This window comes from Geotrypetes seraphini, chromosome 9 (genome assembly GCF_902459505.1).
Source record: "Geotrypetes seraphini chromosome 9, aGeoSer1.1, whole genome shotgun sequence".
Taxonomy (NCBI): Eukaryota; Metazoa; Chordata; class Amphibia; order Gymnophiona; family Dermophiidae; genus Geotrypetes; species Geotrypetes seraphini.
Window position 1 is genome coordinate 175,269,380 of NC_047092.1, and position 15,807 is coordinate 175,285,186.

The window sequence follows — 15,807 nt, forward strand, 5'->3', positions numbered from 1 at the left end:
TATATAGCATATATATATATATATATATATAGCATATATATATATAGCAAAGCTCTACCCGGTACTGTGCTTGGGTTCCAACTGCCGAAATCTCTGTTAAGACTTACTCCAGCCCATCTACACCCTCCCAGCCACTGAAGCCCTCCCCAGCCCATCCCCCACCAAACGGCTATACACAGACACAGACCGTGCAAGTCTGCCCAGTGCTGGCCTTAGTTCAATATTTAATATCATTTTCTGATTCTAGATCCTCTTTGTTCATCCCACACTTCTTTGAACTCCATCATCTTTTTCCTCTCCACCACCTCTCTCGAGAGCGCATTCCAGGCATCCACCACCTTCTCCATAAAGTAGAATTTCCTAATATTGCTCTTGAATCCACCACCCCTCAACCTCAAATTATGTCCTCTGGTTTTACCATTTTCCTTTCTCTGGAAAAGATTTTGTTCTACATTAATACCCTTCAAGTATTTGAACGTCTGAATCATATCTCCCCTGTCTCTCCTTTCCTCTAGGGTAGACATATTCAGGGCTTCCAGTCTCTCCTCATACGACTTCTGGCGCAAGCCTCCTATCATTTTTGTCGCCCTCCTCTGGACCGCTTCAAGTCTTCTTACGTCGTTCGCCAGATATGGTCTCCAAAACTGAACACAATACTCCAAGTGGGGCCTCTCTGGAAGTGGTTGCTGTTAGAACTATATTATTGGTTTCCTTTGCCTTAGAATTACACTGCAATACTGTATTGAAACTTTCCTTTAGACATTTGGACTCCCAGTTCCTAGGGTCTAAAATAAAAGTACAGTGGTACCTTGGTTTATGGGCATAATTCGTTCCAGAAGTATGCGTGTAATCCAAAGCACGGATCTTTTCCAGATAAGCCCCGCCAAAAAGTTAACCCCCGCCACCCAGAAAAGATTATAAAAAAGAGGATATGAAACTTGTATTTGTAGTTTTTATTGAAGAGGGTGAAATTGGGACATGTCATTAATAATTTGTTTGAAAAGGTCCGTATTTCGGTACCTTTGCCTCCAAACGAACTCACACAAGTAGCCGTCCAGTAAAGATCGGTGTGTGCCGCATTGGCGCTTATTCTGCATCTTGTAGGCGTGCCAGAAAGATTCGATGGTTTGTGTGTGAGCCATCCTAGACCGCTCCAGCCAAGTTCCCTTTCGAACACCGATTTCTTGCCGACACTGTCGGGCATTACACCTCCGCCTGTCAGAAACAGTTGAAAGTGTCATTTGGTGGCCATTGTTGCGTAAACGTTGCTGATGGATCACTCCGTGGGTTTGAAAAAAAACGTATTGCCGTCTCCTTGTCATGAACGAGAGTCGAAAGCGTCAGAAAGTTCATGTCTGGTTTTACGTTACAAAAAAACGTTACAAAAGTTTGAGTCGAAAGCGTCAGAAAGTTCATTTGTGGTAAATAGGTCAAGATTGGGTGCGCGAGCGTCAGAAAGTTCATTTATGGTAAATAGGTGAAGGTTGCGTGCGCTGGCAAAAGGTGGCGGGGCTTAAGTTTTCGCGCGTGCACTTTTTCCATTAGTGGCGGGGCTTATCTGGAAAAGATCCCAAAGCAATCATATATCAAAGCAAATTTCCCTGTAAGACATAATGGGTTTGACTGTACATTTTTTCCACACTGCAATGAACAGAGCTCTGGTACCTGCTACAAGCCATCCTTGCTAGCATCTCACTATCTTGGTGTCCGACTCTGAGCTGCGACCTTTCCTACAAAACATGCACGCAAGATGTGCAGGGTGCCCGACGCAGCTATATATTTTCCTTCCTCTGTCACCTCCTCCTCCGTCCCTCTCCTCTAGTCCACTTCCGAGACTGGTCTACCGACCACCGCCATCTTCTCTCAGATCGACTGTACTGCAGCACGCAGGCGCACACGCTACTGCCTCAATGCCCAATCCAAAAGGATGAAAGCCAGGTCCGGAAACTCTTAGGGCTCCATTTACAAAGCCGCGGTAGCGGCTTTAACACGCGTGACTTTCCATCACGCGCTAACCTCCGCGCTAGCCGGAAAACTACTGCCTGCTCAAGAGGAGGCGGTAGCGGCTAGCGCGGCCGGCGGTATAGCGTGTGCTATTACGCGCATTAAACCGCTACCGCGCCTTCGTAAAAGGAGCCCTTAGTGCGGGCTACTATATTTGTGACGAGCGTCGTGCTATATTTGAGACGAGCGCCATCCCGTTAAACTACCATGTCCGCGCGCGTTACGTATAAACACACACAACATCGATGAGCGCGGCACAGAGAGCTCAACGACGTTGTGCGTGCTTACATGTGACGCGCGCAGACGTGCTCGTTTATCGGGACGGTGCTTGTCTTGCGAGTTAAAATTTTGCTGGAGTGTTTTGCTTGTCTTGCAAAACACTCGCAAACCGGGGTTTGACTGTATTTCCTGATTTGGCAAAAGATACACAGATAAGGCGAAAAACCTTCCTGGCCCTTAGGGTGATTTCTGCTAATTTTGTGTAGCTGTTACCTTGTTTATGAAGGCAAACAATTTCAGTTTTTTTGACCCGAAGCAGCTTGAGGAATTTCTTTTTTTTTTTTTTTAACATATGTTTATTAACAGTGAAGCAACACAAACAGCCAGGAGGCAACAACGCCATAACAGACAATCAGATACCACAAGATATACGAAAACAACTGGTACAGTCAGAACAAACCAAAAACATAAGAAGTTCTGATGTAATCCGTCAACAGGAAATATGGGGAAAGTCCCCACCCGGAGTCTGTGTGAACTCCACCTTTTTTCACTTGCGCCCAAAACTACAGAATAGTCATCCCCCAAACCCCACTCAGAAACCCATGCACACCAATCACACCCAACCCTGGATTTTGGGTTTCCATTTCCGAGGCGAGGATCCCTTTTGGGGTTATCGGGTGCCATCTGCATACTTTGGTGACTTTCTACTTTCCTTTTGTGTGTCCTTTTTTTCTCGGCGGTTCTTCTATCTAGGAGCGGGGGGAGGGGGAATGCTTGGGGGGGGGTGAGAGTGTGTGGGGGTGTGACTGTTGTAGCTTGAGGAATTTCTAAGGACGAAGGAAAAAAATGAATGTCGTAGTGTAAATTCCACACATTTGCTGTAGACTGGCTTGGAAAGGGTCTCAGGGCATCCTTGCAATGTCCTCATGTTGATTAGGAGAGATAAAATTATTATTTTTTTATTTCCTAATTTTTGGATTTTGTGGGCGAAATATGATTGTTTTCAATGTATTAGGGTGGTTTTATTATATTTCAAAAATTTCTTGTTTCCAATTTTTGGTGATGTAAATTTGGAAACTAATAAAGAAATAATTTTTTAAAAAAAAAGAGAAAAAGATCATGAAATCTGACCAGGTTTGCTGTGAATATTTTCCGTTGATCTTTTCCTAATTTCCTAGACACCGAGGACAGAATGAACGCTTCCCCAATTAATTCAGCCTTATGTAAACAAAACACATTACAAGAGAAACTGGAATGATTCACCAATTGAATTCACGCTTTGTATCAGAATCGAGAGAATGAAATCACTGCAGACAGCCAGCTCTAACAGGGTATTACAATTTATTCCTGCTTGGCATAAAATTGAATTAAATAGACACTAATGGTTGTAATCTGTGTAGAAAATTTTTATTACTATTATCTTTGTGTATTACATGAAATATATTAAGAAATGCAGATCGATTCACTCAAAATAGACACGTGGAGGGGCATAATCGAAAGGGACGTCTAAGTCCGTTTACGTCCATATCTCAAGTCATCCAAAGTTAAAAAGAGGCTAAGACACATTTTCGAAAGATACGTCCAACTTTTTTTTACTTTCGAAAATCGTCTAATTATACGTCCTGCCGATCTGATTGTCCAAGCCACTAAATCGTCCATCTTTATACCGCATTTCCGTCCAACATTCCGTCCAAGTCCAAAATGCCTAGAACAAGCCCTGTTGGATGTGAGAGGAGTCTGCAAAGTGATGGACCAAACACCCAGACATGGCACCTAAATAGTGGGGTATCTTACAGGGCACTGCTATGAATTTCACAAAAAGGGTGCCATGGCTTCTCCTCACTACAGCTTCCTTATAGGTGATGATGAGCCTCCCAAACCGCCTCCAGAATCCCCTAGACCCACTTATCTACCACCCCAATAGCCCGTATGGCTGCAGGAGCCACTTATATGCCAGTAAAAAAGGGTTTGGGGGGTGTATAGGGCAGTGCACATGTTTTCAGTATCAATGCATTGATTACAGGGATTTATGGGCATGGGTCCTCTTCTCTATGGGTCCCTAACCCACCCCCAAGATGACTTAAGCTGCCTCTGGGCTGGACGACTAGGCTTTCCTATGCCAGGCGGCCAGGTGATGATGGTCTGGAGGCTGAAATTTAAAGTTGTGAATAAAATTTTATGGGGGTGGGGGGGTTGGTGATCACTGGGGTAGTGTGTGGGGGGTCTGTGTTATGTGAGTTTAGGTGGGTTTTTGTGACTTAGACCATGTTTTACATGGTCTAAGTCACAACGTTTAAGTTCCATCTAGGCTCTGTTGTTAAACTTTTGGTTATACATGCTGTACGATTAAGTCTAAGCCAGCCCATGTCCCGCCCTCGACACGCCTCCCGAAATGCCCCGTTTTTCTTTGGATGTTGAGTGGCACTATGAAGGCTAGGTCATTTTTAAATACATCTAAAACCCAGTTTTATTATCGGCACTTGGACGTTTTTGAGAAATGTTCGTCCAAGTGCCAACTTAGGCCGGTTTTTGGACGTTTTTCTCTTTCGATTATGAGCCCCATAGTCATCAATACAAATAGTCAACTTCTAACCCACATCAAGGAGAAAAGTCAAAAAAAGAAAAAATTGAGAGAAAATAAGTCACCTAGAAATTCCCTTTAGAAGCTTTCAATGAACTCTCATATGAGGAAAGACCAAAAAGCTTAGGGCTCTTCCGCTTGGAAAAGAGATGAAATCCTGAGTGGAGTAGAACGGGTACAAGTGGATCGATTTTTCACTCCGTCAAAAATTACAAAGACCAGGGGACGTTCGATGACGTTACAAGGAAATACTTGTAAAACCCAATAAGAGGAAATATTTTTACACTTGGAGAATAGTTAAGCTCTGGAATGCGTTGCCGGAGGTTGTGGTAAGAGCGGATAGCATCACTGGTTTTAAGAAAGGTTTGGACAAGTTCCTGGAGGAAAAGTCCATAGTCTGTTATTAAGACATGGGGAAAGCCACTACTTGCCCTGGATCAGTAGCATGCAATATTGCTACTCTTGGGGGGGAGGGGGATTCCAAGTACTAGTGATCTGGATTGGCCACTGTGAGGACAGGCTAATGGGCAAGATGGACCATTGAGCTGACCCAGTATGGCTGTTCTTTTTTTTTTTTTTTTTTTTTATTGCTTAGTGAGTTTTATTATTGAAATTCTATTTTACAAATATTTGTATTTTTTACTGTATTATTGTATTTCACTGATTGTCCAGCTCTTTTTAAAATAATAATAATAATAATTTATTTTCTTATATACCGCCCTACCAACAGTTCTGGGCGGTTCACAACAGAAAAAAAACTGAAACATTTCAGCGAAAAAATACATGTCCATAAACTCCATATAAACCTCTGGCGTAGGGCAAAGCCTCCAAACTGAAGTTTCACACGCATCATAACCTGAGTGTGACATATTCAATGTGACCATATTCAAAGCAGGAACCATATAGAGCCAGTATAGCAAAACTTAATACTGTTTTCAGACAGTCAACCATTTTTCTTTCAGGCTAAACGTTGTAAGGCATAGGCAGCTTTCTAACTAAAGATCAATAAAACTTGTCACACACAATTAGTGTCTGTTAAATGGGAGAAAATAAAATGACACTAATGTACACTAATGACAACTTTATACACTAATGACAACTTTAGCGCACAGCCATGAATGGATAAAATAGAAAATCAGGGCACACTTACCCCCTCTTTTATGAAACTGCGATAGCAGTTTCTAGCGCGGGGAGCCATGCTGAATGGCCCGTGCTGCTCCCAACGCTCATTGATTTCCTATGAGCGTCGGGAGGAGCGCTGCTCCCCTTTGCTAGAAACTGCTATCGTAGTTTCGTAAAAAAGGGGGGTTAGTCCTATATTTAGTGAAACATAGTAAAAGGACACCTAGGTTTGGTGTCAGGTCAAAAGCGCGCTGGGACAAAGGCGCGCGCCGACAATTGAGCACAGCGCGGAGACGCGCGCTGCGCTAAATTATTGTTTTTAGGGCTCCGACGGGGGGCGTGGGGGGGAAACCCCCCCCACTTTACTTAATAGACATCGCGCCGCATTGTGGGGGCGTTGTGGGGGGTGTGGGGGGTTGTAACCCCCCACATTTTACTGAAAACTGAACTTTTTCCCTGTTTTTAGGGAAAAAGTTCTGTTTACAGTAAAATGTGGAGGGTTACAACCCCCCAAACCCCACATAATGCCGGCGCGATGTCTATTAAGTAAACTAGGGGGGTTCCCCAACAAAACCCCCCGTCGGAGCCCCTAAAAACTGTAATTTTGTGTGGCGCACACCTCCGCACTGCGCTCAATTGTCGGCACGCGCTTTTGTCTTTCGCGCCGTTGTCTATGAACCCCTAGGTTCAGCTGAAAATCATCCTAAAATTGAAGTTCCTAAAACAGAGGCACTGAACATTACTTTTTTTTAAATTGGCAACTGTGCTCTTCGATGAAGTTCGCATGTCCTCGTGCAAATTAGTCTCGCTCTGAGCCCACGTGTCTGGAAATATAAAACCAGAGCTGTGGGCGGCCCTCGCTGAGAAGACCTGGTTGTGAGGGGCAATAAGAGAGCGCTTCAAATCCAAAAGGAGTTTTGGCGTTGTCTGGACGCCGCTCATCGGAACCGCTGCCTTTTCTTTGAGTCTTCAGTCCAATTTTCCTAGCAGTGGACCATCGGAAGAGCATTTGTAACTCAGTTTACCATTTGCTGTCGAAGGGCTTCATTTGGCTCCGACAGCGTTCCTGCTGAAGCACGCTGTGTCTCTGTTGTGAGCGTGGACCGGCATCCATCACCTCGTTTGACTCTCGGGTTGTGTGACAACTGCACTCCCGCTCGTTCCCCAGCTTGGCATCTTCTGAAAAAGAGGAACATCGCTGTAGGAGCTTTCAAAGCAAAATGCAGGAAGAGAAATTGCAAGACGATGCAAGCAGGTTGTTTTTTCCCAGCTCGGTTAGAGCAACCTTTCCTGTGCTATCACTCAAGGTCAACAAATATTTCTCACAGCATTAAACAACAGAAAAATGGAACAGGTTAAAGTACTGTTTTACACTGGGTAAGGCTCCATAGCTCCAAATGAATTCCCTCCTCTTAAAGCAATTGTTTTGGTTGGTTCATAGACAACCCCGCGAAAGCCAAAGGCGCGCGCCGACAACTGAGCGCAAGACGGAGGCGCGCGCCGAAGAAAATTACAGTTTTTAGGGGCTCCGACGGGGGGTTTTGTTGGGGAGACCCCCCCCAGTTTACTTAATAGAGATCGCACCGGCGTTGTGGGGGTTTTGGAGGGTTGTAACCCTCCACATTTTACTGTAAACTTAACTTTTTCCCTAAAAACAGGGAAAAAGTTAAGTTTTCAGTAAAATGGGGTGTTACAACCCCCCACGCCCCCCACAACGCCCCTACAACACGGCGCGATCTCTATTAAGTAAAGTGGGGAGGTTCCCCCCCCACGCCCCCCCGTCGGAGCCGTAAAAACAGTAATTTTCTGCGGCGCACACCTCCGCGCTGCGCTCAATTGTCTGCGCGCGCCTTTGTCCCGGCGCACTTTTGACCTGACACCGTTTTGGTTGCCTATTACGAGTAGAATTGTATTTAAGACATACATGTTTTGCTTTGTTTATGCTTTTTTCCCTCTCTTTTTTTTTCTTGCATGATAGAACAGGTCTTTCCTGTATTATATTAATAGTAATAATTTTATTTTTATATACCGCCATACCAAAAAGGTTCAAAGCAATTCACAACAGGAAAAGTTTGTACATACAGTGCAAATCGATAACATACAGATAAACCAGGCAGATATTATTAAAATACATCAAATAAAAAGCGAGATAGTTTAAATCAGAACGCATTAAGATATCAACCTATCAAACAGATGTATCTTTAACAGTTTTCTAAAATCGAAACAGGAAGTAGCCCTCTTGCATAGTTTTACCAAGCCACACGTTCAATTTGGCAGCCTGAAATGAGAAAGCTCTTATAATGGCAAGATTTTATAGAGGGGTAGTTGAACAAGTTCATCCTACGTGTATTCTTGTTGGAGTGACTCAGAGAAAAGTGAGGAGCAAGGTAGCCAGGAAGCATCCCGAAAACTGCTTTATAACAAATGCAAGAGAACTTAAACAGGACCCTGGACTCTACTAGCAACCAGTGAAGTTTTTGATGGAAAGGAGTAATATGCTCCTATTTCTGTAGTCCGAAAATAAGGTGAACCACTCTCAGTTTTTTTAAGTATTTTCTTGTAAGTCCCTAGATATACAATATTACAGTAATCCAGAATACTCAAAATGGAAGTCTGTACCAGCAGACGGAAAGAAGCTTCGTCAAAAAACCTCTTAATGGTGCGAAGCTTCCAGAGTACCGAAATACATTTCTTAAACAGTAAGTCAGTATGTTTTTCCAAAGTAAGATGTTTATCCAAAGTTTCCCCCCCAAAAAAAATTTTATAGATTGTTCAATATTGTATTCTATCCCACTCACATGAATCATAGTTTCTTTAATCTTATCGTTGGGTGTTGCTAAAAAAAATTAGTTTTCTCCGTATTTAGTTTAAAAGCAGTCATCCAGAGCTCAATCTGATTTAAAATGCTTACCAAAGAATTTATGAATTCAGATAAGAACATAAGAAACGCCTTCACCGGATCAGACCGAGGTCCATCTAGTCTGGCGATCCGCACACGCGGCGGCCCACTTAGGTACTCCTTTTTGGAGACCCGGATTTACCGTATCCCTCAATATGATATGCAAGAAGGTGTGCATCCAACTTGCGCTTGAATCCCAGTCCAGTAGTCTCCTCCACAACCTCCTCCGGGAGTGCATTCCAAGCACCCACCACGCGCTGTGTGAAATAGAACTTCCTGACATTTGTCCTGAACCTGCAAGATGACAAACAAGTAAGCGGGATAACTACGGTAATATCGTCAACGTAAATATAAAAGTTAAGCTTTAAACTTTGCAACAAATTTCCCGAGGCAAGATAAATATTGAACAAAGTTGGGGATAGAGGGGAACCCTGCAGTACCCCACAAGAGTTTTCCCAACAGTAGGGCAAATTACCATCCTTAAACACCTGGTATGATCTTTTACCCAGGAATCCCCGAAACCAATTCAGAACTGTTCCCGAGATTCCGATGGATTCCAGACAGTCCAAGACAATGGTATGATCCACGAAATCAAAGGCACAGCTCAGATCCAGCTGCAGAATCAGAGCGCTTGTGCCCTGACTAAATAGGGAGTGTAAATGATTTAACAAGGAGGCCATAACTGTTTCTGTACTAAAACCTGACCTCCTTTTATGGCGTTCCCTTCTTTTTTCATGTATTTGATTTTAATTGTTAGCCACTGAGAACAGTTGAAAACTTCGGCAGGGTATCAAATTTTAATAGACATAAACAGTGTTGAATTTTCAGGCTGTTCATAATGGAGCACCTTAGTCCGAGGAGCCACTGAAAGTTCTCAGCCCGACCAAGAAGAGAATGAGGTGGAGCCATGAAACTTGCAAGTTATTCCGCACTTTTCTTGACACTTTTCATTTCAATGATATGAAAAGAAGTGAAAAGTGCGGAATAACTTAGTTCATGGCTCCACCTCATTCTCTTCTTGGTTGGGCTGAGAACTTTTGAGCGGCCCCTTTTATTGTGATGTCATAATGCTTCATTCCACCTATGCCAAAGAGCCAGCCTCATCGGTGATGTCACAATGGCTTGGTTTCCCCATACTTGTGCCCATTTACAAGATAGAAACATAGAAACATGACGGCAGATTAAGGCCAAATGGCCCATCTAGTCTGCCCATCCGCAATAACCATTATCTCGTTCTCACTCCGAGAGATCCCACATGCCTATCTCAGGCCCTCAAATTCAGACACAGTCACTGTCTCCTCCACCTCTTCCTTGCACCTACCACCCTTTCTGTAAAAAAAAGTATTTCCTTAGATTTCTCCGGAGCCTACCTCTTAACGTCATCTTATGCCCTCTCATTCCAGAGCTTCCTTGTAAATGAAAGAGACTCAACTCGTGCTCATTTATATTACGTAGGTATTTAAACGTCTCTGTCATTTCTCCCCCCTCATTCTCCACCTCATTTTCTTCTTGATTGGGCTGAGAATTTTATGGATAGGAGGGACTCACCCAATGAATGGAGTTCACAAGAGGGAGCATATGGGGAGATGAGTGAGGAGAGATATTGAAGGGGGGGCTGCAGAGTGAATGCGCTTATAGGTCAGCAGGAGGATTTTGAAATGTATTTAGAAATGGACCGGAAGCCAATGAAGTGACTTGAGGAGCGGGGTAATGTGAATGTGGCAGATCTTGCAGAATATAAGTCACGCAGCAGAATTTTGAACTGATTGAAGGGAGATTGATGATTGAGTGGAAGACCCAAAAAATACCCAATTGATTATCTATGATGGGACAAGTAAAGTAGGACGAAAGAGAGACTCTGCAACCCTTAACCATCTATTTGGCTCCTAATTCATGACTGAAAGCCAATTAATGCCCATTTAAATAATTAAACCCCTCCTATACAAAGCCACACTAGCGTTTTTAGCGCCGGACGCAGCAGTAACAGCTCAGATGCTCGTAGGAATTCTATGAGCATTGGAGCTGTTACCGCAGTGGCTGGCGCTTAAAACGTTAGCTCGGCTTTGTAAAGGAGCGGATATGCATTATTCTTTAACTTACATGCATAAGATCACAAGACACCATATATAAGCAGATTTGCCCACAAATAAACAGAAGAAAATTGTTAAAGATCACTTTGAAGGATGATTTCATCTTTCAGAGAGTTCAATGTTTTTCTCCCTGGCGTTGAGTACATTTGTAGCATCCACAAAGAAGTGTGCACGCTTGCAGAAATGGAACCAATAATTGTCTGTCATACGATTTCCTTATGAAAAATGATTGTCCCAATACGGTTTTCCACGGCTGGCATTCAACAAAAGCTTATGGGGACAATCATTTTTCATAAGCAAATTGTATGATAGATAATTAAAAAGACCCCTGAGGCAGGCCAAGGGCCGAAACACTGGCAGTGTCGGGTCTTTCACTGAATAAAGAATTATTGGTCCCAGTTCTGTAGGCGTATACACTTCTTTGAGGCTTGGCTTTTTTTGTGTATATAGATCCCTTTCTTTGTGTTGGATTTGCATACATTTGTGCCAGCTGGAGAATATGGACCTTATTCTCCAGCTGGCACAGTTAATATTGCCCCGGCATTTCTTCAGTCTACTACCGCCTTCAGATAAGTGGCGTTTTTTTGAAACTAAAGGCTGTTTTTCTAAAAATAATCTCGGAGTCACATTTCTCAGTGTCATGGATTAGTGTGCTGAAATTGAAAAAAAGATAAAAAGACAGAATACATATAGGAGATATTTTTAGCCTTAAGAGGGGTTGTTGGTTTAAAATAAAGCTATGAAAAACAAAATAATAAAAATTTTTAAAAATCTTTAAAAAATGTTTTATAAAAAAGTTTGTTGTTGAGTGTCAATAAATAAGTTTAACAGGTTTTAGGCCAATGATTGGAGCAAGGAGCTGAGAAACTATGCTGATTCGTTCAGTCTATGACTGTGCGTAGGCTCCATCTCTGAGGCCTTTTCCTGGATTAGTTTGCAGAGTTTTTGCACTTTTCCTATTGAGTGGAGTTAGTCACTTAAATTTGGTATTCCTTATTCAATAAAGTCATTTTTCTTTGGGCAGAGAACGGGGAAAAGTCCTTTTTAAATATGGCCCTCAATGGGAAAGTATCAGCTGTGGTGATGGTCATGTGTCTAGTATATTCATCCCATGGACCATATTACGTATCTTAATGTACTGGCTTTTTTTAAGTACTGCAACCATAAAAACTTTTTTGCAAGGAGGTGAAGCAGAACATTATTTTAATTCAAGAAAACTCCTGAGTTGCATAATTGACTCACTATCCAGGGAACAGTTCAACCTGCAGCTTAAAAGTCGTTATAATACCCATCTGACAAAGCAAAATGAAGCCGAGGAGAAACATGAACTAGCAGGCATTAGGCCAGTACGGCTGAGAACGTACAGCGAAAGTGTCTGAAAGCTATTTGGAAAATTGGCCTGAGTCAGTGAAGTTTGCAGGCCCACCTTTCTGTCTGGTATCAATTTAAACCTGCCTTGACATTTTAGATCAGAGTCTGAAATCTTCACGCCCCCTTCTAAAGGGATTCACTAGTCACAATGCCAGAAAAACTATATGGACTTTTGTTTTGTGTTATTTAACCATGTACCATGTGCGCTAATTGAATTAGTGCATGCTAAACGCTAATGTGTCCATAGAGAAACATGCACGCTAAATCAATTAACACGTGCTAATCGGTTAGCGCACCTTAGTAAAAGAGGGCCTAAAAAAAAAAGTCACTATTAATACGTAGCTACAGTATTTGCTTTCTATAAAACACTTGGAGCTGGTTTCATGTACTGTAAAACACACCTGATTTACGAGGGTTCTTCAAAAAGTTTCTGCGCTTTCATATCTTTGCAGGAAATGGTTGGGGGGGGCGAGAGAAGCGGTGTGAGGGCATGTTAGTAGGATGCTGGGAAAAATGTATCGCAAAGCAGGGCGATTATGTGGAAAAGTGGTGTAATTTGCTTATGAGATATTTTTCACGGTTAGACTTTAGACTTTTGAAAACAGTTTCACAGACCAATTTAAACTGTGCTACAACTTAAAGGGTGATTAAAATAATGAGCTGGATACACAGAGACCAGGTTTTAAAATCCTGTTTGTCCCACTGATGTGCTTCTTCGTGGTCTTGGATCAGTCACTTTATGGCCTCAGATAGCCTTGACTTGAAGACCCATCATGTCTGCAGGTAACTTATTACATTACATTACATTAGAGATTTCTATTCCGCCATTACCTTGCGGTTCAAGGCGGATTACAAAAGAGATAAAAAACGCAGGGTTACAATGGAAGAATATTTATCCTTTCTAGAGAGGTAAAGAGTAAGTTATGTAGTTTCAGTGTGGCGGGAAGAGGGAGGGGGGAAGTACGGTAAGTTTGAAGTTAAGGCCGTTTCAGGAATTTCTTGAAGATTGTAGTTTTTATTTCTTTTCTAAACGTCTTTTAGTCTGGCGTCGTTATCAGTAGATTGGAGATTTGGTTATCTAGTTTAGCTGCTTGAGTGGCCAGGAGGCCATCGTATAGTTTTTTCCGTTTTACTTCTTTGATCGAGGGGTGTGTGAATGGGGGGGGGGGGTGTTTTTCTATGTCTGATTGAGTTGGTTTGGATGAGGCGGTTGTTCAGGTAGGTTGGGCTGTCTCCGTTTAAGGCTTTAAATAACATACAGTAGAATTTAAATAGTATTCTTTCTTGGATTGGTAGCCAATGTGACTTGATGTATGCTTCTGTAATATGGTCATGTTTCCTCAATGAGTCTCAGAGCTGTATTTTGAATTGTTTGTAGTTGTATAATATCCTCTTTTATGTTTATATCAGAGAATTCTAGTACATAATTTTGCACCTAATCGATCAATTCACATAACCACACAAAGCTGCATCATGTCCCAGAATGCTATGAGTAGAACTTGGGGGTACACATTGGATTTTTGCTGATGTTGACCTGAAAGTGGAAGACCCTCGTAAGGATCCTACTAGGGCATCCCATTTATTCTTAAAGTCAATAACGCTGGTGAGAACTGGTGAGAAGAGGGGGTGGAGGGAAGAGCTATCAACCCATATACCTGACATGAGGAAACAATGTCAACCCACACACAAAGAAAGGAGGGAGGAGGCACTGGCCTATGGTATTGATTCCTAAACTTTTTATTATGACAGAACCCCTAAAATATTTTTTTCAGACACCAAGGAAAGGTTTATACAAGTTCCTGGAGGAAAAGTCCATAGTCTGTTATTGAGAAAGACATAGGGGAAGCCACCTTTTGCTATGGATCGGTAGCATGGAATGGTGCTACTCTTGGGGTTTCCGGAATCTTTTGTTACTCTTTGGGGTTCCAGAATCTTGCTATTCTTTGAGGATTCTGCTTGGAATGCTAGTATTTGGGATTCTAGAATCTTGTTACTCCTGGGATTCTGGAATCTTGCTGTTCTTTAGAATTCTGAATGGAATGTTGCTACTCTTTGGGTTTGGGCCAGGTACTAAGGACCTGGATTGGCCACCATGAGAACAGGCTACTGGGCTTGATGGACCATTGGTCTGACCCAGTAAAGCTACTCTTATAACCTATCTCCCCAAATCTCATCTCTCTTCCCTCCTGCCCTCCCTCTTAGTCCATCATCATAGATTTCTCTCACCTCCCTCTCTCTTCCCTCCCTTCCACCAGACCACCCTCAATTCAGCATCTCCCCTTTTCTCTCACACTCTCCTCCACTGTACCCTTATTCCAGCATGTTTCCTCTCGTTTTAACTACCTTATGCTCAGTGGCGTAACGAGGGTGAGAGGCGCCTCCCTTGCCGTCATCTCCGCCCCCACTCCTTCCCCGATCCCCCCCTGCCACACGCGCTCCCCCTTCCCTTCCCCCGTACCTCGAGTTGTTCACTTGCACGAGCAACACAAACTTCAATGTGCTCCTTGCGACCTCATCATCTGTCCCTCTGACGTCACTTCCTGTGAGCGGGGGGGGGGGAAGGGGCGCCTCTCACCCTCGCTACGCCACTGACTGGTCCTGCAAGTATAGTAAGTAGGCCAAGAAGGCCTGTGTGGATCAGGAGCAGTGGGGTACAATTTTGGGTGAAGGACATGAGGGGTTCTTACTGTTGCAGGCTAGAGGGAGAATGTATGGAAAGAGGGGTGCTGTTTCTGGGAAAAGGGAGGAGGCTAAGAGGGGGAACCCCCCCAAAAAAAAAAGTTATGCGAATCCCAGATAATATTCAGCCAGGACCTGCATAACTGTCGTATGAGGGCCCCAGCTGCATAGTGGCCAAAACCATATAATCTCCAGCAGCCAGGACCCTTTGAATTAACCCTGGACTTTCAGTTCTGGTACCCAGACATGGCCCAGCGCTGAATATCGGGGGTTAATCTAGCCAGCGATGGTCTAGAACAGGGATGGGCAACTCTGGTCTTCGAGGGCCGGAATCCAGTCGGGTTTTCAGGATTTCCCCAATGAATATGCATCGAAAGCAGTGCATGCAAATAGATCTCATGCATATTCATTGGGGGAAATCCTGAAAACCCGACTGGTTTCTGGCCCTCGAGGACCGGAGTTGCCCACCCCTGGTCTAGAAGAAAGGCCGCTGCCGACTGAATATCAGGCAATATGTTTTTTAAAAATGCAATTACTTTCACATACTTTAAGTGTCCCTGTTTCAGGATTCGTTGAACGGAGCGCAGAGCTCGTGGTAAGGTTGTGTTGTTTTCAATCCCAGAAATATCTACCAAAAAATCAAGGACCATGATCTTCTGGATAAAAGGAAAACAGTCACAGCTCTGAAAGCAGGAGAGGACCGGGCAATCCTGCTGGGACTAGGCATGATGGTCTGTTCCATCATGATGTACTTTGTACTAGGAATCACACTGCTTCGATCCTACATGCAAAGGTAAATTTCCTGTTATTGGCTTTCTTGGAATAGATCTGAAGGGCAGTGG

At 43.3% G+C, this 15,807-nt stretch overlaps 1 protein-coding gene across 3 annotated transcripts in view; it reads left to right on the forward strand.

The window, feature by feature from the left end:
• KCNMB2 (potassium calcium-activated channel subfamily M regulatory beta subunit 2) overlaps nucleotides 1–15,807 on the forward strand; it is a 256,991-nt gene that overhangs the window by 221,299 nt on the left and 19,885 nt on the right. For all 3 annotated transcript variants that reach the window (XM_033959693.1, XM_033959692.1, XM_033959691.1), the window contains one exon: nucleotides 15,588–15,758. In XM_033959693.1, coding sequence (XP_033815584.1) covers nucleotides 15,588–15,758 — 171 coding nt within the window. The remainder of the gene's footprint in view (nucleotides 1–15,587; nucleotides 15,759–15,807) is intronic.